This window comes from Cyprinus carpio, chromosome B7 (assembly GCF_018340385.1).
Source record: "Cyprinus carpio isolate SPL01 chromosome B7, ASM1834038v1, whole genome shotgun sequence".
Classification (NCBI taxonomy): domain Eukaryota; kingdom Metazoa; phylum Chordata; class Actinopteri; order Cypriniformes; family Cyprinidae; genus Cyprinus; species Cyprinus carpio.
The window spans coordinates 11,554,273-11,580,583 of NC_056603.1; the positions used below are offsets into that span (position 1 = coordinate 11,554,273).

The 26,311-nt window shown below is 36.5% G+C and overlaps 1 protein-coding gene across 3 annotated transcripts in view; it reads right to left on the reverse strand.

Moving 5' to 3' along the window:
- Positions 1-374: 374 nt before the first annotated feature.
- LOC109076568 (diacylglycerol lipase-alpha-like) overlaps positions 375-26,311 on the reverse strand; it is a 38,291-nt gene continuing 12,354 nt past the window's right edge. Inside the window, exons 1-20 of one of the 3 annotated variants that reach the window (XM_042727262.1) lie at positions 23,369-23,391; positions 22,894-22,995; positions 22,089-22,300; positions 20,689-20,790; positions 19,219-19,357; positions 17,967-18,054; positions 17,729-17,863; positions 17,549-17,626; positions 17,345-17,469; positions 15,622-15,775; positions 15,339-15,422; positions 14,746-14,823; positions 14,566-14,646; positions 13,463-13,605; positions 12,213-12,281; positions 12,057-12,129; positions 9,895-10,103; positions 8,448-8,574; positions 4,118-4,281; positions 375-3,415 (exon numbers count right to left, since the gene is read on the reverse strand). In XM_042727262.1, coding sequence (XP_042583196.1) covers positions 2,353-3,415; positions 4,118-4,281; positions 8,448-8,574; positions 9,895-10,103; positions 12,057-12,129; positions 12,213-12,281; positions 13,463-13,605; positions 14,566-14,646; positions 14,746-14,823; positions 15,339-15,422; positions 15,622-15,775; positions 17,345-17,469; positions 17,549-17,626; positions 17,729-17,863; positions 17,967-18,054; positions 19,219-19,357; positions 20,689-20,790; positions 22,089-22,300; positions 22,894-22,988 — 3,219 coding nt within the window. In that variant the 5' untranslated portion in view covers positions 22,989-22,995; positions 23,369-23,391 and the 3' untranslated portion in view covers positions 375-2,352. Of the gene's footprint in view, positions 3,416-4,117; positions 4,282-6,195; positions 7,193-8,447; positions 8,575-9,894; positions 10,104-12,056; positions 12,130-12,212; positions 12,282-13,462; positions 13,606-14,565; positions 14,647-14,745; positions 14,824-15,338; positions 15,423-15,621; positions 15,776-17,344; positions 17,470-17,548; positions 17,627-17,728; positions 17,864-17,966; positions 18,055-19,218; positions 19,358-20,688; positions 20,791-22,088; positions 22,301-22,893; positions 22,996-23,368; positions 23,392-26,311 lie in introns of those variants that run through there. The other 2 variants (XM_042727261.1, XM_042727263.1) reach the window with 2 other exon arrangements.

Below are 26,311 nucleotides of genomic sequence, written 5' to 3' on the forward strand. Positions count from 1 at the left end.
TTTTGATCTTTAAAATTAGCTACTTAAAAAAAATTATAATTCACTGAATATCAGTTCAATAGATTGTCAAAATCAAAATTTTGTCTGAATTAAACTGAGGAGGGACAGACTAAAATCATTGCATTACAGACATTTTAAGTGTTGAAAATATTGAAAACCCTTGAAAATATTTCCGAAAAAAGGTCAGCGAAAGATTTAAATTTCCCAACGAAGTGAAGGTCTTTATGCTAATAAGCCATCAAATGAGTTACTCTTTTTTTAATTAATGAAATGAATTGAATATTGTATTGCCACCATGTAGTAAACTTTAAGTTAATAAAACATCCAAGCATACCCCCTAGACAGCTTAAGAAACAAAGTCAAGAGAAACAAAGTCAGTCAGAGATCCATATGATTTATTCTATTACAGGCAGGGCAGTGTAAGTGTGTGCATTTAAATACATTCTCATTCTTGAAAGTTGAAAGACTGGCAGGGTAGTGACAACATGAAAAGAGTTTTCTTTTCTTTTCTTTTTTAGAATGAATGTTCGATCATTATGTATTTTCTGAAGTCAGCATATGGCCACAGTATCAGATTTTCATTCCTGAATAGTCATCATTTTTCTCTATTTATAATTTATACTGTAGATATATCCATATAGCTATACATTTGAGATAAAGTCATCACTATGGTACATGATAGAGCTTATTATTGATAAGTCCCATTGATTTTATATCTATTTATTTGAACACAACAACTAAAAACAAGACAGTATTTACACTCACGTGAAAAGGCAGTGCTATACACAACTTTTTGTGAAAAAGTACAGCAGTCACAGCTTAAAAGTTATTTAGTCACAACTTATAAAGAGTAATTTAATAAAGCAGCAATAAAAGAACAGCAAAATAAGTGTTTTTTTGCTATATATGCCAAACTTTTGATCGTTTATATTACATTTACATCAGAAAAAATCTTTGAAAAAAGTTTGGTTTCGTCACATGCAGAATCTATAACCAATTATTAACAAAGTATTACATGCAACCAACGCATGGGAATTGTGCTATAAAACAATTGACAGCATACAAAATAAAATACTTGAAGCTCTTGTGGTGACAAACCGCTGTACTTTTTCACACAACCACCCAAAAACTCAAACACTTCATCCTGAAACGATATATATATAAAAAGCAAGTCTAAGTTATTAAAATATTTCGCCATTGAGTTAAACCACTATTTATTGTATTATAGCAACAACAGTAGAAATGGTTTTTAAAAAAAGCAGATGAGAAGAAATCTCTCTATGCTTATTTTGCTACTGATTGCACGCCATACCCATACCGAAAGAGACTTTTCGCGAAAGACGCGTCTCATGCTGCGTAAAAGACATCGCAGATTCAGGCGAGCCATTTAAAGGGCGCATTTTGTGACTGGTGCACATCTCGTACCATTCCACAACTCTTCCTGATGTCGTTTGCATTTATGGGCAGTGCTTTGTAAAAATAAATAATAATAACAGTAATTATCATCATACATTAATTTCACAGAGTTCAAACATTTGACTTGTATGAAGTTGGCTTTTTTGGCAATCGGTGGAAAAAGAAATGATAGAAAACTTGCATGCGTAAATTCAAGTGGGTTTATGTAAATAAGAGATGACAAAAGTTAGCAAAATTAAACGTTTTACACGAGCATACAGTATTTTCTCATGCACATCAAGAACTCATAGATGTCCACCAACCGTCAGTGCCACCAATTACACACACTCAGCAGGACATTCCACACAATCTTCAGTAAAAAAAAAAAAAAAAAAAAAAAAAAATTTAACCCTACAATCCAAAAAAATCAACAATTTACTATCCTTCGCCTGAGACGTCTTTGTCCCATTCTTCATTCTTCAAAGTCCTGAGGAATTGTACCCCACTCCTTGTTGTGTGCGCCCCTCCCCATAACTCCATTAAGTTAGTTAGTCTTCCCTTTTTCCTATCCCAGCCTTTCCCTTACATGAAACTGCCAACGTTTGTGAAAGCTTGGTGTTCTGTGGTGTCAGTGTAAACATAACCGTAACATTAGATTCAGTGTGAACGTAGGCTCATTTGTGCAAGCTTCTCGATATACTAGCAACATCTTTAGTGTACGAAGGAGCCCCTCAGCACCTCGTGTAATGGTCCTCCTTCATAATGGTGATGCACAAGACGCAATGCATTCAGGAATGTCTTACAATAGTACAAAATGAGGTCTTCTTTTCTTGATGAATCCTTAATGGTCCAGAAGTCTGGAAGGACTGGCCATGGTGCTACGCATGCACGTTTCTATGATCGGTTCAGAAGGAAAAAGGAAACCATAGGGTTAAATAAATAGATGAAAGTGGGCCACTACACCATAGATGACAACACAGTTTCCTTAGGGTTGGGACTAGCAGCGGAAGTTCGTAGCGCAGTCGTATGGTTGGCGGGTAGCACTCCGTCAGGAGGAGAGAAATCGTTGAGTTCTCCAGAAGACGAGAGTGGGAAGGATGGAGAAAGTGAGATGCCGGAGGAAGGGTCGGCCGAGCCGGCAAACGTGCGAGGCGGCTTGGGAACCAAGTTGGGCTCTAGAGTCGCTCTAGCCAGTAGCTGCCTGTCCTTGTCTGCGTTTTTCACGCACTGATCCGCATGGTGTCCCTCAGCCTGGCTATACGATCCACGTCCAGACTCGGATTCTGCATCAGACAGCTCAAGAGGTGGAGAGCTGCTGCCATCCAGCCTAAATAGAGAGTCCAGGTACTGGGCGAACTCTAGGACCGCCTGACTGGGAGTGCCGTTGGACAGCGGAGGAACTGGTGGAAGAGTCTGGGACCGGACACTCTCAACTTCTCCCTCTTCAAACTCTCTATCCTTGGGCGTTTCTGGCATAGAACCAGTCCGGGATGCTACTGGGCAGGATTCTTGACTGTTGGGAACAGCTGATGGCTGGCAAGCCACAGGCGTTCCTGAAGACTGCCAGGAGTTCTTGTCTTGGCTGGCCGGCTGATCTACGATAGTTTGTCCAAGCGAGAGCGGAGAGAAGTTGAGATGATGGGTGACACTGGAAGGTACTTCAAGTTCTGGAGGAGTAGGGCAGTACGGGCCGGCATCGCCCAGTTCATGATCCAAGCCATCTGCGGCCAGCAGCTCCGTACGGGAACTCAACGAAGGATTCTCTTCTGGGATGGTGGCGTCCAAAGGGAAAGGTAGACTCCCCAAACAGGGCGAGCCTCTCAGGGCGGCAGATGATCGTCGGGAGTCCAAGCTGTAGACGGATTCGGCATCAGATAGACTTTCCATGATGGCCAAGGGGGCTTTTTGCTCCCGCAGCTCCACGGCCAATCGCTCACGGGCACCGGTGAGCACCACAGGCACAGGAGGAGGTGGGCACTCCGAGAAACCATCCAGCGAGATCTCAGAGCGGGCACAGGAACTACAGCAGGACAGGACAGGAAGTGGGCACAGGAGTAGAGTAGTATACGGAGAAAATAAACAGAGACCAGAGAGACAGAAAGCATGGAGGGGGAAAAGAGAAGGATGATAACAATAAAATTAGGGAATTAAAAATAGTTTGCAGGGGGGAAAAATTTGATATAAAAAAATGCATAAAAAATGGAAAATAATACCACAAAATGCAGGGAAAATAAAAAGTTTAAATGGAAGAAAAACAGACCAAAAATTATTTCATTTTTTTTTTTTTTAATTACATTTATTTTCATCAATTATATTTTTTTTTTTTGTATATGGAAGATGATATGTAATTTGTAAATGGGTAAAGGGTAATAAACATTTAACATATTAAATAAAAAATAAATCAGAGAACAGGAAAGAGAGGGAGAAAATTAGAAAAGGGGGGGGAAGAAAAGGGAGGTTTATGGTTAGGCAACACTAATGTGACTAACGTCTAGGCTGTTCTTTTCTACTGAACCAAAGAGGACGAGGGGGGAACTGTATAGTACCATACACTGTACCTCTGCAGTCGGCATGAGCGAGAAGGACAGGCAATAGAGTTAAAATCAAACGATAAGAAATGCTTAAAAACACCTAAAGAAAATCTGCATCACTGATCAGTCATTGGTGTGTTCTGATTGGTCAGTCAGCTTGTTTCAAACTCTGATTGGCTCTCGTGACTCACCGGACACTACTGTTTCTGCGGTGATGTTTGGCAGGCGTGGGCTGCGGTGAACTAGACGCATCGAGAAAAACTGTTTCTGGATTCAGGTCCACTTCTGTAGGACTAACCATTATCTTAGCAGCTGACAGTAAAGCTGTCTTCCCTTTATTATAGTTTTCCAACACCTGCAGGACAAAGAGGAAGAGAGAAAACAAGACAGATGATAAAAACTACAAAGAAGGAAAAAAATGTACATGAATATATGAATGAATGGAAAGAAATAAGCAGGTCTAACAGCCTACTTGAAATTGTGAAAAATGTTATGTATTATATATCGAGATGAAATGAATACACCTGAACACATTTTTATAAAGACAAGGGCTATTCTTTATCACATATTCATTTGTTGCAATGCCAAATGCAGATTACTGAAGTATACTTTTCTTTGAATAAAACACTGTGAAAATATATCATCTAAAACCATACTAGAAAGATTTAATGCTGTGGAATTTCAATTCAGATACCCTTTATCTTGCAAGCACTCTTTAGCCAAACAGGGTTTTCACTTTTCATTCATTTTTGTTCACACCGAGTGAAACGGAGCTTCAATCATGAGACAAATGTCCTATTTTACCCCCAATCTAGTCATTTTACATAAAAATATTTGATAGTTTCAAATACAAACACATAGTGACATAAAATCAGCTGTTTTATGTTCATTATGAAAGACAAATCAACAAAAACAAAGTTGAATGGAACAACAAAGGTAAAAGTCCAGTTACATAGCCACAAGATGATAATGCATTTTTATTTATTTATGTATGTAAACATATGAGTATGGCTAGAGTTAGAGACAATAATCAAAGATATCAGTTAATGGATGCAATGAAATGCAATGGATGAGCTTGTGTAAAACAATGATGTACATGTACCATGCAAAAAATATGATAAAATAATAATACAAGCTACATACTACAAACAACAATAAAATAATTGCACAAAACCATTTACTTCAAAATAGAGCAACTGTATAAATTTTAGTCAATTTGAGCCTGTACAGGCAGTTAGAGACAAAAAATGAAAGAAAGAAAAAAACCACTAAAAAATAGTTGTTGGATGAAGCATTTTTTTTTTTCTAAAAATTATAAAAATAAACAAAAGCATATGGAATGAACAGTAAACTGCATGTTAGGTCAACAGATTAGTGAGTAAACACGATTTTTAGTCCATTTAGCACATTTCTGCAGAATTTCACAGATTTTTCTGCAATATTAGTCCACATTTCTCTATATAACACAAAGGGAGATATTTATCCTGGTTATACATGTTGTAACAATGCTGACACAGTGTTCACTGTTCCTTTAAATGTTCTCTCTTAGGCAGAACTACCACCAACAACAAGCAGGGTAAACAAACGCAGATGCCCACCGCAAGAACCACCACAGGCCTAAATCCACCTCCAAGAGTAAAGCACCAAGCGTAAAAGACCAGGTGACAAACTCAAGGCACACAGAGAGGGAGAGAAGCTGCAATGAAAATCCTGCTGCAAACTGCTAAAGCATAAACCAGACACCAAAACAGGAAGTTAAGAAGAACTGATAGAGAGACCAGGAACCTGCAGAAAGGAAGAGAATGACACCACAGATGCCCAAAGCTGATGGATGTTTCTGGCAGCGAGGAACAGAGATTATTAGCTGCAAAGGAAGAAAGCACATGCATCTGGTTGGACTGTACATTTTGTAACATTGTTTTTTTTTTTTTTTTTTTTTTTTTTTTTTAATGTATCTGAAATAAGTCTTTTATGTTCACCAAGGTTGCATTTATTTAATCAAAAATACAGTAAAGATTTGTGGAAATTGTGTTATTACAATTTAATGCTTTCTATTTTAATATATTTTACATTTTAAATTCATTTTTTAATTAAAAATTTCCTTCAGTAATCATTCTAACATGTTTATTTGCGTCTCAAGAAAAAAATCTTATTATTATCAATGTTGAAAACATTTGTCCTGCTTAATATTTATGTGGAAACTGATGCATTTTTTCAGAATTCTTTGCTGAATATTAAGTTCAAAAGAACAGCTTTTTTAAAAATAGAATTTGTGTAACTTTATAAATATCTTACTGTCACTTATGATCAATTTAATGCATCCTTGTTGAATAAAATTATGAATTAAAACATATATATTTTACTGACCCCAGACTTTTGATCAGTAGTGTATATCAGATGCTTGAGATATAACATGTGGCACTAAAATTGGTCTCTTCAGATTGGGCAGTCGAGGAACTAGCCTGAGGAGAACTTAAAGGTGTGTTATCAAAGACTGAGGATTTTGTAGAATTGTTCTGCTTTGAGAGTTCAGCTAATGTGTCTTTAGACTTTAATCCAGTTGAGGGGATCTCTGAAAAGTCTGGATATATGCAGGTTTTTAACAGGAACTCTGGGGGAGAAGAGGGATCTGATGTGTTTGGAAATGGAGTTTGGGAAGTTGTCTGCTGGAACTGAGGATGGGACTCAGGAATGGACACATCAGAGGAGGAATTTGTCATTTTGGAAGATAAAGAGCCGTTAAAGGGGATGGTTGAGTGTTGGACAGATGAGGGCATTTCTAATGTCGGCAAGTCCAACTTTGTAGAGGTCAATACAATGTTTGACTGGGGAGCACATGCAACCATTGGGGATTCAGACAGAGATGGACATGTTGATGGTTGTTGAAGGGCACAGAAATTGTCTCCTGGCTTTATATCTAACTCAATAGAAGATCTGTCTACAGTAACATACATTACAGGGGTGAGAGTTTCTGTGATAGTGTTTTGAGAGTTTGACTTGGAAGCTGCTTGAAGACTGACAGTATTATTGAGTGATAAACCGTTCCTGTTAATGTCTGAACCTCGTGGTTGGACAGAAACCATTTCACTGGGAGTTCGGGAAGCAGAGCATGTATCTGGAACCATAAAACATTCATCTGAACAGAGAGGCGTTAGAGAGGGATCTGGAAGTGCGTTAGGGACAGAAACACACGCTTGGATGCTAGTTCTCTGGCTTCCAACCTGTGCAGCAATCAGTTCTGAAATTAAATCTGGGTTTTCCAGCACCTGTGAAGACAAACCAACACATTTAGGAACATGCTTTCAGAAGAATACAAAACAAGACAGTATGACAGCCCAGTTTAAGAGCAACTAGATTTATCATTCCATTATATACAGTATGCAGCAGGACAAGTTGCGCACCCAAAGTTTAATACTTAGGATTAGGGCTCGGAACAAACCCCTAACCTTATATAAGAGCAAGAAGAAGAAGAAACAGCCATGCCAGAAATGCTTTTATGCTTGTGGAATTCCGATGACGGCGGTTTCAGGGGACAAAAACAAAGAAAGACCTTTATGTCCATCAAAAACAGACAAAGGACACACTTTGGCTAAGATGCTGACACAGATCTGCAACACATATACCTGGAGTCCATTGCAGCCCAAAAGCCTTATAAGCAATTGATTCATTGACCCCAAACCCCAAAGCCATTCCATTAACAAAAGCAGATCTGGGAACACCAGAATCCATTGGAACTTACCTTTCATGTTATTTTACTGTAAAGATGCATTAAATTGATCAAAAGTGACAGAATGATTTCTGAAGCATCAAGTGAGACTGAAGACTTGAGTAATAATGCTGCTGAAAATCACTTAATTTAACTTTATATAATTTAATATTTTACTAAATAGTAGGCTATCAACACTATTTACAGTACAAATACTATATTTTACTATTTTGCAACCTTTGGGACATCTATTAAAATATTTAAATTCAGCACAAATCTAGTCCACTTCTGTTTTTTTTTTTTTAATAAAAACATTTTTAACCACACAGTAACTTGTTTTTTGAGTGATGATGCAAATGAATCATCGTTTTGATTTTTGAATTAATTGACTGAAAAGTACAATTTTGTTATTAAAGTTTAATCAGAGGCATTATTAAAATATCTTGTCCTAACGCTCTCATAATCATTGAAAGCGAAGAGCGAAGCCAGGATTCCAAAAATAGTCCAATTGAACTCAGGGAAACTTTAATACAAGTGTAACACAATCATCACAATATATTTATAATGCAAAATTATTGCATTTATTCTATTATTTAATATATTCTCCAGTTCCTTTGGAAAGTTTACTGTTTTACTTAGTTAATATTTTTGCATTTATACAGTATATGCTGGATTCGGTGTTACTCAGATTTGCCCAGAATGGCATTTCATTAGCTTCCCAATCACTGACGTTGCATTTGGCAAGTGTTAGACAGAAAAGCGTGCACACAAATACACACACACACACACACACACACACACACACAGACACACACCTTGTTGAGGCCATCCATCACCACATGGGGCATGTGTTCATTCAGCATGGCTGGAGAAATGATGACCTCATCAAAGGCCTTGTTATCCCCCCACAGAGCAGAGTAAGTGGGATCTTCCTGACCACAACTACAGAGAGAGAGAGAGAGAGAGAGAGAGAGAGATGGTTAAAGGAAACTTAGACTTACAGGAAACCTTTGGAAACTGATGTGACACATTCAAGTTAATTACTGGAAATAAAAAGGTCCAACTCTTCCTAGCAGCATACGTAGAATGAAACTGAAAAAATAGATTTCCAAACATATGGAAGTCCACAGAGGCTATGCGTTATTTGTTTGTTTTGCATTACTGAAATCATAATTTGAAATAATTATATATTTCTTGTAAGAGTCTTTTTTGAGAAAACAAAACAAATATTAAACAATTATTATATTACCAGCATTTGCATTTCAGTAGGCCTATACACTTTTCTAGACCCCCAGCTGCCATCAAAGATATGGTTAAATGGATAAAAAAATGAACTGCTCTACATTAGATGGGGTTTAATTTATAATTTGTGCAAAGAACAAAACTGCAAGAGAAACAGGTTTTACTCATTTAGTAGTTGATGATATTTACTACTACTTACACAAGTGTTCAAAAGTTTAAGGTCAGCAAGATTTTCTTTTAAATAAATAAATGAACAAATACTTGTATTCAGCAAGGATGCATCAAACTGATCGATAATGAGAGACTTGTACACAGTTAAATAATAATAAAAAAAAAAAACTGAATTGAATTTATTGAATTTTCTATCCATCAAAGAACCATAAAAAGGCATCACTATTTACACAAAAATATTACGCATCACATTCAGTTTCAACACTGATTGTCAATAATGTTTCTTGAGCATATTAGAATGATTTCTAAAGGATCATGTGACACTGAAGACTGGAGTAATGATGCAGAAAATTCAGCTTTGCATCACAGGAATAAATTACATCTTTAAATATATTCAAATAGAAAACAGTTATTTTAAACTAATAATATTTCACATTATCAAAGTTTTAGCCTTGGTAAGCATAAAAGTTTCAAAAAAAAAAAAAGACTGAATCCAAATTTTTGAACAGTATTGTACATTTTTAAGCTACATCCCAGTTTAGCCCAGTTTATTTAATTTTATTTATGTGTCTATTCATGTCAACTTCCTACAGCTCAATTACCAAAAAGGCAGGTAATCTACATATGCAGAATCTCTAAAACTGGCATTTCTCAGTGCCAGACATTTCAATATACATTTACATTTATGCATTTAGCAGACGCTTTTATCCAAAGCAACTTACAGTGCATTCAGGCTATACATTTTTTTTTTATCAGTATGTGTATTCCTGGAGTGTACCGTGTATCTGAAGAGCAGACTCTCATTTCCTTGTTCCATTATTCCATTCAGTTTACTTCCTCTCTACTCACCACATCTCAGGCGGGTGGTTGTGCACCACATGAATGACCCGTCCCGGTGGATAGAGCGGTGTGGAGGCTGAAAGGGCGATGCTCAGGTCACTGGGGTGAAGCCACAGGCGAGAGTTAGAGGGGGTCACGCCCTGAGATACAGGGGCTTCGTCATCCAGGGGCAGCTCTGATTTAGGGATGCACTTTGTACCCCCAGCAATGATCCGCCACTGATGGAAACAGACAGAGAGACCCGTACAGGCTCTGTTCCAAAACCTAGTGAGCTGCCTACATGGGCAGCATTTTTAAGCATCATTTCCTGCTAAGAGCAGCTAACCACCAAAGTAGGCAGCACGATTATGCACATCAATAAGCAGAAATGCATCACATAGAGACCAAATTTCTCACAAACTTCCCTGAAACTAATCAGAGGTTGGCAGAAAATATATATGAGATGCTGTTTATGATGCAAACAGCATCAATGGCAATGGAGGCGTGTACGCTTTCATTTTGGCATCATCTCCACTGCACGTCAGCACAGTGTTGGATTTGATAGAAACAGAAAAAAAATTCTCTGAAGCTGTGTGGTGTGTGGTGAGTCATTTATATAAGCTAAATTGAGTAGGTGACTACTTTTCCAGAAAGCTGGTCTACTATAAGTTATAAAAGCAAGCACTAACATAGAGTACACTTCTGTTCAAAGTTTGTGGTCAGTAAGATTTTTTATTTTAATTTTTTTTGAAAGAAAGAAATTAAAGGAATAGTTCACCCAAAAACTTTCTGAAAATGTACTCCCAATTTATAACTTAAAATGTTAGGAAATGTACTCGCTTCATGGGAAAAGATTTGGAGACATGGATCCCCAGTGGATCTTTTGCAGTGAATGGGTGCCGTCAGAATGAGAGTCCAAACAGCTGATAAAAACATCACAATAATCCACAAGCAACTTGCTTGACTCCATTGCATCAATTAATGTCTTGTGAAGTAAAAAGCTGCATATTTTAATTCATCATTACTTTAAAATGACACTTCTGGCCAAAATACGAGTCCATAATCCATAATAACGCTTCCTCCAGTAAAAAAGTTGTCCTCTCACATCAAAATCCACCCACATATCTGTTTAGAACTGTTTTGGCTTGTTTTCACCTGTAAACGGTGCTTGATCTGTGCATATTTCTCTCCTGATTAAGATGAGACTACTTTATTATGGATAGAGGACTTGTATTTTAGTGGAAGCAACAATTTGAAGTTTGAAATGTATAGATGAATTAGTTTTTTTATAAACATGCAGCTTTTCTCTTCATAAGATGTAAATTCATGGACTGGAGTTACTTGTAGATTATTGTGATGTTTTTATGAGCTGTTTGGACTTTCATTCTGACGGCACCCATTCACTGCAGAGGATCCATTAGCGAGCAAGTGATGTAATGTTACATTTCTCCAAATTTGTTCCAAAGAAGAAACAAAAAGCTGGCCTGAAAAAGTTCACTTCTGGGTGAACTAGTTAAAAATCGTAAAAAATTTGACTGACACTAAACCTTTGAATGGCAGTGTACTTTTAAACCTCACGCAAATGAGAAAAGAGATTAATGTTCCACTGAATGAACTAGAAAAGAGATGTAAAAAAGAAAAAAAAAAAGATGAGGTTATAATTAGTAACATAACAATTTATCATTTACTTTATTCGCCCAGAGGAAAAGGATATGGGCGAAGCACAATGTGAGAGATATAATGAGGGCAGTTAATTACTGGCACAAAACAAGGATAATAAATGCTACTGCACCATCACCCACATGCATACACTCTCCAGAATGCTTGATTCTCTACATATTTAGTTCAATGTACAGTCAGCATCATTACGGCAAAATAAACCACATTTGCTATTATGGCAATAAAATAAACCACTCCTTGTCAGGGCTGTGATCTTCCTTATTTTGCAATCAAACCAGAGTGATTGTAGATCATTTCTTATATACTGTTCACAAATTTCTCCAAAGGAAAACATTTATCAAGTTCTTATTTTTTTCCTTTCCTAGAATTATTTAATTACATTTTTATCTCATTGACTGGAATGGAATTAATATAGTTATGTATACTGTACAGTAATTTAACAGTTCATTTCAGTTCGTAGCACATCGAGACTATGTTCTAACTCTGGGAATAAGCAAGTTAAAGCAGCTCACCTTTGCTTTTTCACTCTTCTGTAGCACTTCAAGTAGGTGGCGACGGAAGCCCTCAAGCTGAGAGAGGCCAATCCTGAATGAACACAACAGAAGAAGATTAACATCCATCTGCTCAGACTTATAAATACATCCAAGCACAGCTAAACACTCATTTACCTGGGGACCAGATCTTTTCCCAACACGACTGAGGTGACGAACTCTTTCGAGTACTCCATCGCATCCTCACTATGAATTAAACAGAAACCAAAGCTTGTGTTCAAACATGTTCTTTGATGTCAACATAAAAACAGTGTTCGCAATCTGTTCTACTGCCATGATGTGACAGATTTCAAAGTAATATTCAACAGTTGATTTAATGCTGACTTTATATTTAGATTTACAAAGAATATGTCATTTTAAAAAAAATGTGCAAAGACTTTTTCAAGTGTGGCAGGTAAGTTTTCTCATTAAATCAAAAACTCAGAAAAGGTTTTAAATGACTCTCAACTCAAATAATATCCTTCCAAAAGATTAGTGCATCTGGTGGATTTGTGCATCCGTGCATGCTTTAGGGCTAATATTTTTCACAACCAATTGCATTACAGTTCTGTAGCTTGTGACAAATCTCTTGAGAGTTTTTTTTTTTTTTAATTTAGAAAAGTATTAAAGAATGCAACTCTGAAGCTGCCATAATAGCTTTTGAATGAACTGCCACTACCAATGAAATGTTTGGTAGGATTTTAAAATTTTTTCTAAAAGTCTTCCCCTTTTTTTTTTATATAAAAATGCAGTAAAAAAATGTAATACTGCGAAATATTACTGCTATTTAAAATAAAAATTTTCTATTTTAATGTATTCCTGTGATGCAAAGCTTTAGTGTTACATTCCTACTTTTTTCTGGAGCTCTAAATCAAATTCACACTTGCAGTTGTCACTAATACCAAACACCTCTGGTTTTCACAAGTCATGTGACTTGACCACAATGCTGCAAAAAATATGATCTGAGATGTGGTAGATGAGAAGTAAAAAACACAGAAAACGGCTTTGTTCCTTATATAAATGTATTTATAACTATGGCTCATAAATCATAACTAAGGATTTAGAGGACTAGTTTTATAATGCTTTTTGGAGCTTATAAATCACCATTCACTTTCCTTGAGTGGAAACAGAAATTCTAATTTCATGATTCACAGCAAAAAGAAAATAATACAGTGTTGGAACGACATCAGGTTGTAACAGTAATGACAAAATGTTCATTTTTGCATGAACTAATCCTTTAACACATCAGTTTAATCTCTTATCTAATGTCATCATGCTTCATTGACGGCTAAACATTCTCTCTCTCTCAGACGAGATCAGTTTTCAGCTTTCTCTATAAATGTAGTGTAAAACGGATGCCAGAGCAACAATAGAGAGGTCACACTGACCTGAGCAGGCCGCCGGGAGGGGAGTAGGAATAGCAGTGCAGTGAAGGATACTGTGGCCGGAGAAGGAAGGACAGGATGGCGGCTGTACCCGCACCCAGAGAGTGACCCACAATCACCAGCCCATAATGCATCGTCCCTTTACCCTGAGACACACACGCAAACACCACTGGACCTTTTAGTGTCATATGATATCATGCACAATGCAAATGCTGCAAGCAACATGCAAATGTTGTTTGAAGATACTGGGTGGAATTTACTACTACTTTAAGTTTTGTATCGATACCATGCTAGCAAATGTAGACCTTTTTTAAGACCTGCACAAAAATGAAATCAATAGTGTATACAATCTCAAAAAGTATTATTTTACTTCAACAAGCAAACATTCGACTTCAAAACAGAGAGACTTCACATTTACTACGTTTTATTCAAGATATACATATTGATAGTTGAGATAAAACTATTTGAAAATCTGGAATCTGAGGGTGCAAAAAAAAATCTAAACATTGAGAAAATCGCCTTTAAAGTTGTCTAAATGAAGTTCTTAGCAATGCATATTACTAATCAAAAATTAAGTTTTGATACACAGTAGGACATTTATCTTATCTTCATGAAACATGATCTTTACTTAATATCCTAATGATTTTTGGCATAAAAGAAAAATTTATCATTTTGACCCATACAATGCATTGTTGGCTATTACTACAAATATACCCCAGCGACTTAAGACTGGTTTTGTGGTCCAGGGTCACATATAAAAACCTTAACATAAGCATTTGGTATTCACTGATTGCAAATAATTGAAACTAGTGAAAGCCTGTAGAAACACAACAGCACTGCATTTTTACTTTGAATGAGCAGTGCTAAAATTAATTTAATTATATCAACTGCTCATATGGTGATTCCTTGAACGGTGTGTTGCACGGATGTAGAGAAAAATGGCAAGAGTTTGTGAAAAAATATGCTTCATGTGAGAAAAAGTTTTTGCAAATAAGAACACTTTTGCAGTCTGTGGGAAAACAATATAATTATGCTCTGTGATGTCTAAAATGCCTGTGATGTCAACTATACATATGTTTTAAAGCATGACAAATGGTTCCACTTACCAAATCTCTCCCAAATGCTTGAGAGAGAATCATTTCTTGCTCTAGTTTCTTCTTTATGTATTCAGCTGAATAAACCATTCCCTAGATAAAGGATTCATGAGAATGAGTTTGCAAAGTTTTTGTGTTTGATATGTTTTCTGTATGCCAGTGTTTGTGTTTGTATGCGTGTTTGTTTAGCACCTTGTGTCCGAGCCATGTGCCGTGCTGCTCCTCTACAGGCAAACGCTCAGAATCGCCAGTAAGATCTGTTAAAGCATCCTGAGAAAGACAGAGAGATATAAAAAGGGTACAGCATCAGATATAAAAAGTACAGTAGGCCAGCCAATATTGCAAAAAAACTACTGGGTTTATTTAGCTATACTGTCCGTCATGATGTACATTGGCTCACCTATTACATGGCTACTTATCAAATAAATAAATAAAAGGACATGAAATATTGATTTGAGTCTAAGTTATTTTATTATGTGAAATGGAAGAGACCACAGAGTGATACGAGAAACATGAAACTAGCACAGCTTTGTAGGAAATGGATAGCCTGGTACTGCAGTCGGATGTATAGTTTAGTGTCACTATATGTGATTGATTCCGGATGACTGTGTTATTATTTTCATCCTTAAAATGTGTGTTAAAGCACTTTCTTATTTTGCTGCTTAAGCATTCTGCTTAAAAACAGCTACTATTTTAATTCTATGAACATACAATGAAGCCTGACCTCATGTGCTTATGTGTAAAATGAGAAAGAGCTGTTAAAAGTACACGTGTGGTTGACACACCTTAGGGGACAATGTCCCTCTGATGCTGATCACCACTTTTTTCTTCGCATGATCCACTGCTACAAAGAAGGGCGTCTCATAAACCTGCAAATCCCATCAAAAAAACAGAAAATAAATTCTCGCTTCACATTTATCACATTAGCTACAGCTTTTTAAAATTGAACTATTTTAGTCAGGCGGTGACTCATTGATGTGAACAGACATTTATCACACAAGACATTACGCCTCAGGATTTTTCAGGATTAAGTCAGGGGAGCTGAAGAATTAATTTAAGATGGCGTACTGCGTCATGGAAGGATGTGTAGACAATCTGGACTTCTTTAAGGTCTCGGTCCAGAAATTGTCGTCGGATGGCAAGAACGTTACAGCCACAGCAGTTGTCCTCCTCAACGGTGATGGACTGAGAGAGACGAGAACCTGAGACTGAAGTGTTACAGCTGACGAGAGAGGAAAAAATAAAGTCATTTGATTTCATTCATATGTCCTATAATAAAATTTAATTTAATAGCCATGTGAAAAAAAATACAAATAAAACAAAAATGTGATTTCTTATTGACAATAAATCACATTTATTATACATTACATTTTATATATATATGTACACACACACACACTAAAATGACAAAAGTAAATTATTCTCAGTTATAAAATTCTAAAAAAATTAAATATGTAAATATAAAAACACACACAATTTTCATAATTTCGGCTCTGTATGCCACAGGAACAGAATTAAAAATAAAACAATCAAGATGAAATTGAAGTGCAGACTTTAAGCTTTAATTCAAGGGGTTGAACAAACATATTACATAAAATACTTTTTTTTTAAGGTAATTTTTTAAAATTACTAATAATAGATTTATTATAACATTTAACCATAATGTTTGAATTGGGATCTGTAATATATTTTAATGCTTTAAAAGAAGTCTCTTCCGCTCAGCAAGGCTGCATTTATTTGTACAGTAAAAAATACATGCTTGATTCAAAAAGGGGGTCTCAAAAATGGCCATAAATAGTATTTTACTAACTTATTCATTTTTAGTTGAATTGTGCTTTGTTGGTATAATGTCTGCTAGAATGTTAAAAATTTTCGGTTTTAAGCAAAGATTTTAAAATTGTTGTTTTGTTATTGATTTTTTTCTTTGAAAAGCAAGACAAAACAGTAAAAAGCACATTTTGGCCATTTAATTTATGAAATGGTAAGAAAAATGGGCAAAATACATGGATGAAAAAAATTGTTTTGGTGCATCCCTCACACACACACACACGTATTTATATTATGTATATATAAATACACACATACAATATACATGTCTATATTTATATTCATACAATTTATATTATAAATAAATATATTTAATATACAAACATAACATAATTTTTCTGAAATATAAACATGCATGTGTGTGTGTATTTATATATACATAATAAATAGACACAGCACACATACATATATTATGTAAACAAAAACTTTTATTTCGGATGCGATTAATCGTTTGACATTAGTAAAATATATATATTAAGAGTTTATTTGCAAAAACATAACTCAGCAGATAATTTTCAAAAATTATGTTTTTTATTATGCTACCATTTTTCTATTGTGTTTTATTGTGTTAGTTAGCAGTACTTAGAAGATAGGATTTATCTGTTTTTGCAAATGAACTCTTCATATATATATATATATATATATATATATATATATATATATATATATATATATATATATATATACACATATATATATATATATATACACACACACATACACACTCACAATTTTTGCATGTTATAATTGATAATAAATTACAGATGTAATGTCATGTATTATTAATTAAAAAATTAAATTCATAATTTTAATCAGTTTAATCAGCTTTAAGTTTAGATAAGGGGAAAGTCTACCATAAACATGATGGCAGGTAACTATACCATTATAGAAGCCTCTCTTATTCACTCTTACTTTACTTCCTACCAGCTGTTCAGAACGATCTAATGTTTTTTTTTTTACGTACGAGCAAGTGCTGACGAGTCTGCAGATTCCACACGCTGGTTGTCTTAAAAGATATACGGGCCAGCCATACGCCGCCATGGCAAACAGCATGTAGTAACACACCTCCTTATACATGGCCATCTCAGACTGTAAACAGAAGGAGAGCATCATAAATAGTAATCATACATTGACACAAGCACCCACATACATTACATTCTTCAAATACCGAGTTCTTGAGGTCCAAGTATTTAGTGTTGCGAGTTACAGGTATCCCGGACAGAAAGGCTAAAACGTCATTGTTTGCCTGCAAGAAAGATAATTGTTTTTTTTTTATTATTATTATTATTAGGACAGTGAGGAATATCCATCCAATCAAAAGCAGTATTACTGATAAAATAAAGCACACCTGATCCAAGACGGCTGCTCTCTTGGCCCGTTGTCTCTGTCGGAGGAGCACTAACCCAGCGATGATGTCACTCGGAACGATATCCAGATCCCGGAAAAACTCGGCAAACAAGCTTGCCACCTCAGAGTAAGCATCCTGAGAGAGAACATATTCTGCTGAGAATGCTGTGTGTGTATGTGTGAGATGTGGTCACAGTAACCCACATCTGTGTGTTTTTGAGTTGGTGCTGGAGTCTTACAGATTGTGTATCTTTTGCTCGAGTGCAGCACATGAAGAACTTGAGTCTCCTGCTCCAGCTGCTGGCTTGACCTTCTTCTAGCCTGTGTCTAAAAGAGATAAAACCCAACTGAGCAAATATCATGAGCAGATTTAGGAATTATAGGTCAACAGATGGGTATTACAAGGATCGAAACACATATCTAGAGACAGGAGTGGAAAAATGGGCATGCAACACATAAAATGCATAACTGTATATACATTTTTCAAGGCAAAAACAATTAAAAAAATACAAGTAAAACAAATACAAAGAACAAAGAAAGACAAGTTATATTATACAATATTTTTTTACATTAACATATGATAAAAATTCTAAATCTTTGTTTTAGCATATTTAAACTAAATAACTTTTTATGTGAGTTCACTTCATAATAGTTTTCTACATACATTAAAAGTGGGACAGTCCAATAAAATATGTTTCCAGTTAATGTTTAAAAATGGGATTAGCACAATATTGCTGAAATGAAACAGATGCTTATTTTACATAATATTTACTCATTTTTACTTAAAAATAAAACCATAAGCAAAAATTTGCATACAATTCAGTATTATTTTAATTTTTATTATTATATCATTTTAGTATTTATTTTATGAAAGTATTTATGGTTATTTTAATTTTATTTTTATTTATATATTTTCACTTTTAATTTTAACATTAAAGTAATTCACATGCTTTTGTCATCTGTATTAAATTTTTTTTTTAAATATTTATATTTAGCTTTAATTTATTTTTAATTTTATTTTTATTACTTCAGCTTAATTGAAAATTTGAAAATGTTGCCTAATTGAAATGAGTTTTAGTTAGTTTAAGTAATTGAATGTGCTTTTTTATTAATTTTTGTTTTTTAATTATTTTTATTTAGATTTAACTTATTTTAATATATTTATTTTTAATTAAGTTATTTTAGTACTTCAACTTTAATTTACATCTATACTTAATTTTATATCAGCTTTTTTTCAATTACCTTTTTTTATTTTGTTTTTTAGTTAATAATAACAACACTGCATAAAATGTGCACTCTTAGAAATCTATGGAGTGGATTTAAATAGGGTAAAATAAATACTACACTCTTATTGGCTGCATAAAACAGTACAAATAAAAATAATTAAAAAATGAACACTTAAAGGGTGGGGGAATTGTACAACTTTGCAAAAGGTGGGCATTTAAATCTTCACTGATTGATGGGCATCCTGAAATAAGCTAGCATGAATACCTGAGGGTGTATGTTGTGAGATTACGCTGACGGCGGCGAGTTGCTTTCAGCTTCACAAAGGTCCGTCCAGTGGGGTCAAAGGTACACATCATGGTGAAACACACACTGAAGATGACCAACCAATTACACGCCACGATTCCTGTTGAAAAGAAATACATTAATGAATAAATAAGATATAATAACTAAATGTACCGTATACATCTTCATTTGCCGCTTATAGATTCAGTTCAGCAGAAAGCTCTTTACTGTAAAACAAACCATCTGTCTCTTTGTCAGTCCGTGTCCTGTACAGACAGATGATTGGCATGGAAGCGAAGTGTGCTATTATGGGATGGGGGAGGACAATGAGCGACACTGATTCACGGTCGGCAGAGACATGGGAAAAGCTACACTAGGCGTATTGTTAGAAAGCGTGCGTTGAGATTCCAGGACATAAATAGCTATAAATGACTTTCAAATTTACAGGAATCTGCTGAGATTAACAAGGGGAGGTTTCATGAGATTTTAACACATGCCCGGACTTGCTGCCGATAGCGGTGACACATGTTAAGGCCCACAATTTCACAAAAATATTAACAACACTGATAATAATGAAGCGCCTGAACTAAGTATAAATAATAAATGAGTAGAAAATCAGTATATTAGAACAATTTCTTTATGATGGTTTGTGTGTGAGGAGTGTTTCTGAAGGATCATGTGTTCAGCTTTGCATTACAGGAATAAATTACATTTTAAAATATATTCAGATAGAATTTTTTTTTTTTAAATAACATTAATATATTTCACAATATTACTATTTTTACTGTATTTCTATCCTAAATAAATGCAGCACTGGTGTGCATAAGAGACTTTTTAATAGTGTAATTATTCTGAACTTTTGACTGGTAATGTAAGTTTGTGAGACTATTGTCTATTATCTTTGTTTTACAATATTTAAACATAGGAGTGACAGATAAAGGTAACATGAAAATGCACAGCACGATGTGTTCGAGTTTAGCCTTTTACTGTTGCTGAACAATGATGCAAATTGTCCCATTAATACAGAATTGAAAACAGCTTCAAATGTGGCTCTGATCCCAGACTTATGATACATTCGTTATGAATAATCTTATCTTTTGGTCTGCAAATTAAAATAGAGAGAAATACATCAAATGAGATAGTACCCTTTATCCAAAGTGAGGAATAGGGTTGGGCGATGTCTACAAATTTGCCATCGGACAAAGTATGTGCGGTCGCGATTCTCCAAAGTGATAGTGAAACTAAAAAGCGATTGTGCATTAAAAAAAGAAGGGAGGGGTCACGATGGCGGCGCAACATCGTGATGTCTATCAGCCATCGACAAAATGCCAGGTTTATTTGACAACTAGATTAAGAAGCAAGGTAGAACCTTTAGTTTCATTGTCAGAAACTGAGTCATATTTTCGACCCCCCTGTACAGTATGTCACTTATTGTTTTAATTCATGTCTTACCCAGGGTGAGGTTCTTAGCGGTGACGTCGGGGCAGGGCTGGTAGTACTGCACTAACCAGGCGATGCCCACCACTGCGTACACCAGCTCCACTAGCAGGATGGCTGCAGAGAGGAATAACAGTTAATGTCAAGTGTTGATTTAAGGCCTAACCACACGTTGCACTGTCAATTTGCAATGAAACAATGTAACCCAAAAAATCTTGTTATGGTTAACCTCAGTATTATTATTGCTCACACTTTGATCATTGATTTGATCAAACCTCCATACTTGGTCATATGAAAGCCTGTTTCCACAACGAGATAAAAAATAAAAATAAAAAGGGCAATTGTGAATTAACCTTCTTTCTCACAATTCAGATTTATTCCCCCCTTGCAACTCTATAAAAAAAGTCTGAATTGCAAGTTTGTAACTTATAATAGCGAGATATAAACTTGAAAAACTGACAAGAAGCGTCAATAAAAAGTTGAAATTACCTTTTGTAATCTCAAAATTCTGTGAAAAAAGTAAACTCAGAATTCTGAGGGGAAAAAAGTAAGAATTGCAAGATGTGAATTTGCAATTGAGAGGCTAAAATGTTTAATTGTCATAATTATATTTTTATCCCGTGGCAAAAACAAAAAACTGAATCGTGATATGTAAACACAAAATTCTGAATTGCAAGATATAAACTTAGTATTCAGAAAAAAGGTCCAAATTTCAAGATATAAATTTGCAATTCTGGAAAACAGTCTTAATTGTAAGATAAAAACTGGCAAATGGAAGAAACAAAGTCAGAATTGTGAGATTAAAAGTCACAATTACATTTTTTTTTTATTCTGTGGTGGAAGCAAGCTTTTTATAAACTTCTAATCCACATGCGTGTATCAGAAAAAGTGCAAAAGCACACAATCACAGTAGAAAATAGTCCACTTCAATTAGATTGATCGGTTTTTGTCCATAGTTTTGATATTAAGAGCTCAGGATTTTTTCACTGAGCTCATAGACTTTCTTTCACATTTCTGGGGTTCTCTGTAGCGTAAGTCGTCATAGTTGGGTAAACTTCGAGAGCAGCAAATAGGTTTTTTGTAATGTGATGCAAAGGTGATATAATACAAAGTATAGTGTTATAAATGTACATACATTAATATAAAAACCTTGATGATTTACAATGCTGATGACTGTTGAAACACGTCATCACAGTCTTATGAAAAGGGTCCATTGCAATGCATTCTAGGATTGCTTTCTCCACAAATGATTCTTGGAATGCTGCCTTAAAATTTGAAATGGCATTTGCTTCAGAAGCATGTCTATGATGGATCACTACAGTTAAGAGAGCTGACATATGAGATTGCATGTACTGAGAGAACTGATGAAAGATTTTTCATGGTTGTTTTTCTAAATGTGCAAGTGTGTGTCTTACCCAGCCGTATATAGAGCACGTACTGCACTGCCTCTCTGGGTTGTGTATACAGGATGCTGCCTCTCATGCTCAGCCACATGATGGCGCTTTCGCAGATCAGGCAGCTGACCAGGATGCCGAGGTAACCGCGACCATGGTCCACCAGTGTGACCGAGCATGATTGCTCTAAACTGTACGGCAGCCCAAAGAGAACCACAGACAGAACCACGAGCCTGCCAAAAGAGCACAGCCACGGCATCACATGAACATACACATCTCAGAAATCTGACATTTATGACAAGATGTGTGTTAAAATCATTTCCAGTACAAAAATGAACCCGTCGGGCAATTTCATATTTCAAATTTCTTTTGCACTTCCCAACAAAAATAGTTAATGTGGTTTATAAAGCACCAAAGATTATGTCATGCAATCGATATTTTATCTGCTGACACAGAGAATGATGGGAACTCTAGTTTGGTTTGCACGAGTCTGTCACCTCAAAATATCCAAAATGAGTATCATTTTTGTTCTTTATTAGCAGTTGGCAAAATGTGTATGAAATAAACAGAACTGTTAATAACATTTACAAATTATGTTGGTCAGTGCCAACAATTTACAAAAACAATTTGAAAAAAAAAAAATATATATATATATATTTATATATATATATATATTGCAAGACAGAATGTCTAAATTCAACTCTTAAGACTTTTATTGAAGTCACAGTGCTGGCACTAAGAGCTTATTCTTTACTGGTTGGATTGCTTAATTCATGTATGAATGTAAAAGAAAAAACTGTGCAGACAAACACAAATACTGACTCACCATATGCAGTGTAGTAGGAACAGGAAGAAAGCCGGTAACACCAGGTCATCACTGCCGACTGACCAGCGTCGCCGAAACAGTACCATGCCCGGCATTACTGCCCTTTAACACACATAAACACACTCCAGTTACATACTGCCTGACACACATGACTGACACACACACACACACACACACACACACACACACACACACACACACACACACACACTCGTGTTACATACTGCCTGACACACATGACTGAACACACTCCAGTTACAGAGTAACACAAGGCCAAAAGAGAAGAAGGCAGAAGAAAACTAAAATCATGGAAGTGCTATTGCAAAAAAACCTCCTCAGCTTACATTAGAAACAAAACAACAGTGGCTTTTTCACACGTCAAAACAGCATAGGACAAACAATATTGCTGTGATCTGTGATTTTAAAAAACTAGTTCACCAAAAAAAAAGAGAGAAAAATTCTGCCATTTACTCACCCTCATTTCATGACAAAAACACCATTCAAATGTCATTTCATTTTTGGGTGATCTATTTTTCAAATCAGTTTTATAATTGTGCATCAGAGACTGAAACTGAACCTGATCTGACAGGAATAAGACGCTAGAGAGAGGGGATTGAGGGAAATTATAAAAGAGGAAAAGAAAGGCAAAGAGGAAGTGACCCATGAGAATGATGACAGAAAAGAAATCAATGGTTGTTCTGTGTAACGTGAGTGAGAGTTTACTCACGCTATTCTAAAGCATACTTGCCTACTAGTTTTTTTGTGAGTGTGTTTAGGTGGTTGCCAGGGCATTGTTATGCAGTTCTAGGTGGCTAGTGCATTGCTATACAGTTGCTAGACTGTTTAGGTGATTACTAGGGCTTTGTTATCCTGTTGCTAGGGCATTCTGGGTGGCCAGTGCATTGCTATTCATTTGCTAGAGTATTTAGTTGGTTACTAGGGCTTTGTTATGCAGTTGTTAGGGCGTTTTATGTGGCCAGTGCATTGCTATACAGTAACTAGAGTGTTTATGTGGTTACTAGGGCATTTCTATGCAGTTGTTAGGGTGTTCTGGGTGGGTAGTGCATTGATATACAGTTGCTAGGGTATTTAGATGGTTATTTGGACATTGCTATGCAGTTGATAAGATGTTTTGGGTGTTGTTATGAAGATATTAGGCTGTTTTGGTTAGTTGCCAGGCCAATGTTATATGGTTGCTAGGATGTCCAGGGTGGGTGCAAGGGCATTTTTGTGTGGTTGTTAGGGTGTTCTTGCTGTCAAGTACATTGCCTTGCAGTTGCTAGGTTGTTTACGATGTTGCCAGGATGTTGCTATGTCGCTGAACAAGGGGGTTTGTGTGGATGAAAGGGGTGTTGATGAGAAGTTGTTCGGGTGTTGCAGTGCAGTTTTTAGGGTGTTCAGGGTGTTGCAGTGCAGTTGTTAGAGTGTTCAGGGTTATTAGGGTGTCAGAGTATAGCACTGCAGTTGTTAGGTTGTTCAGAGTGGTTTTCAGGGTGTTGGATTGCAGTTGTTAGGTTGTTCAGAGTGGTTTTCAGGGTGTTGGATTGCAGTTGTTAGGTTGTTCAGAGTGGTTTTCAGGGTGTCGCAGTGCAGTTGTTAGGGTGTTCAGAGTGGTTTTCAGGGTGTCGCAGTGCAGTTGTTAGGTTGTTCAGAGTGGTTTTCAGGGTGTTGGATTGCAGTTGTTAGGTTGTTCAGAGTGGTTTTCAGGGTGTTGGATTGCAGTTGTTAGGTTGTTCAGAGTGGTTTTCAGGGTGTTGGATTGCAGTTGTTAGGTTGTTCAGAGTGGTTTTCAGGTTTTTGGGTGTCAGTTGTTAGGGTGTTCAGAGTGGTTTTCAGGGTATTGCACTGCAGTTGTTAGGTTGTTCAGAGTGGTTTTCAGTGTGTCGCAGTGCAGTTGTTAGGTTGTTCAGAGTGGTTTTCAGGGTGTCGCAGTGCAGTTGTTAGGTTGTTCAGAGTGGTTTTCAGGGTGTCGCACAGCAGTTGTTAGGGTGTTCAGAGTGGTTTTCAGGGTGTCGCAGTGCAGATGTTAGGGTGTTCAGAGTGGTTTTCAGGGTGTCGCAGTGCAGATGTTAGGGTGTTCAGAGTGGTTTTCAGGGTATTGCACTGCATTTGTTAGGGTGTCCAGGATGGTGGTTAGGGTGTTGCAGTGCAGTTGTTAGTGTGTTCAGGGTGGTTTTCCGGGTGTTGCAGTGCAGTTTGTTAGGTTGTTCAGAGTGGTTTTCAGGGTGTCGCAGTGCAGATGTTAGGGTGTTCAGAGTGGTTTTCAGGGTGTTGGATTGCAGTTGTTAGGTTGTTCAGAGTGGTTTTCAGGGTGTCGCAGTGCAGTTGTTAGGTTGTTCAGAGTGGTTTTCAGTGTGTCGCAGTGCAGATGTTAGGGTGTTCAGAGTGGTTTTCAGGGTGTCGCAGTGCAGATGTTAGGGTGTTCAGAGTGGTTTTCAGGGTGTCGCAGTGCAGATGTTAGTGTGTTCAGAGTGGTTTTCAGGGTGTCGCAGTGCAGATGTTAATGTGTTCAGAGTGGTTTTCAGGGTGTCGCAGTGCAGTTGTTAGGGTGTTCAGAGTGGTTTTCAGGGTGTCGCAGTGCAGATGTTAGGGTGTTCAGAGTGGTTTTCAGGGTGTCGCACAGCAGTTGTTAGGGTGTTCAGAGTGGTTTTCAGTGTGTCGCAGTGCAGTTGTTAGGTTGTTCAGAGTGGTTTTCAGGGTGTCGCAGTGCAGATGTTAGTGTGTTCAGAGTGGTTTTCAGGGTGTCGCAGTGCAGTTGTTAGGTTGTTCAGAGTGGTTTTCAGGGTGTCGCAGTGCATATGTTAGGGTGATCTGGATGGTGGTTAGGGTGTTGCAGTGCAGTTGTTAGGGCATTCAGGGTTGTTAGAGTGTTGTGCTGCATATGTTAGAGTGTTCAGGGTTGATAGGGTGTTGCACTGAGGTTGTTAGGGTGTTCGGGGTGTTTTTTTTTAGGGTGTTGCAGTGCAGATGCTAGGGTGTTTAGGCCACTTGTCAAGGTGTTGCAGTTCAGATGTTACAGTGTTAAGGATGGTTGCTAAATGGCCAATGTAAAAGAGTGTTTTGTTCAAATCTCTGAGCTTAAGTTTGAGCAACAGTAATGCTTGCCTCAGCAATCACCAGTAACTACAAGACAAAAACAAACAGAGAGAGAGAGTCTTGCGATTGTGAAGGAGGACTACTAATGGTTTCCATGGATACTGCTTTCAGTCCAGACATTGTAAAGCTCTGACCCAGCAATCTTTCATTGTGTGGCAAAAACGCTCTATTTACAACACAAATCTCAACCAAAACGTTTCATCGATAAACAGGTACTTTCAGAGAACACAGATAATGTTCTGTATTGTGGAGACAAAACTAGATGGCTGATGTATGATAACACAGGATGTGACGGCCACATGTTTTGTTGATCTTTTTGTGG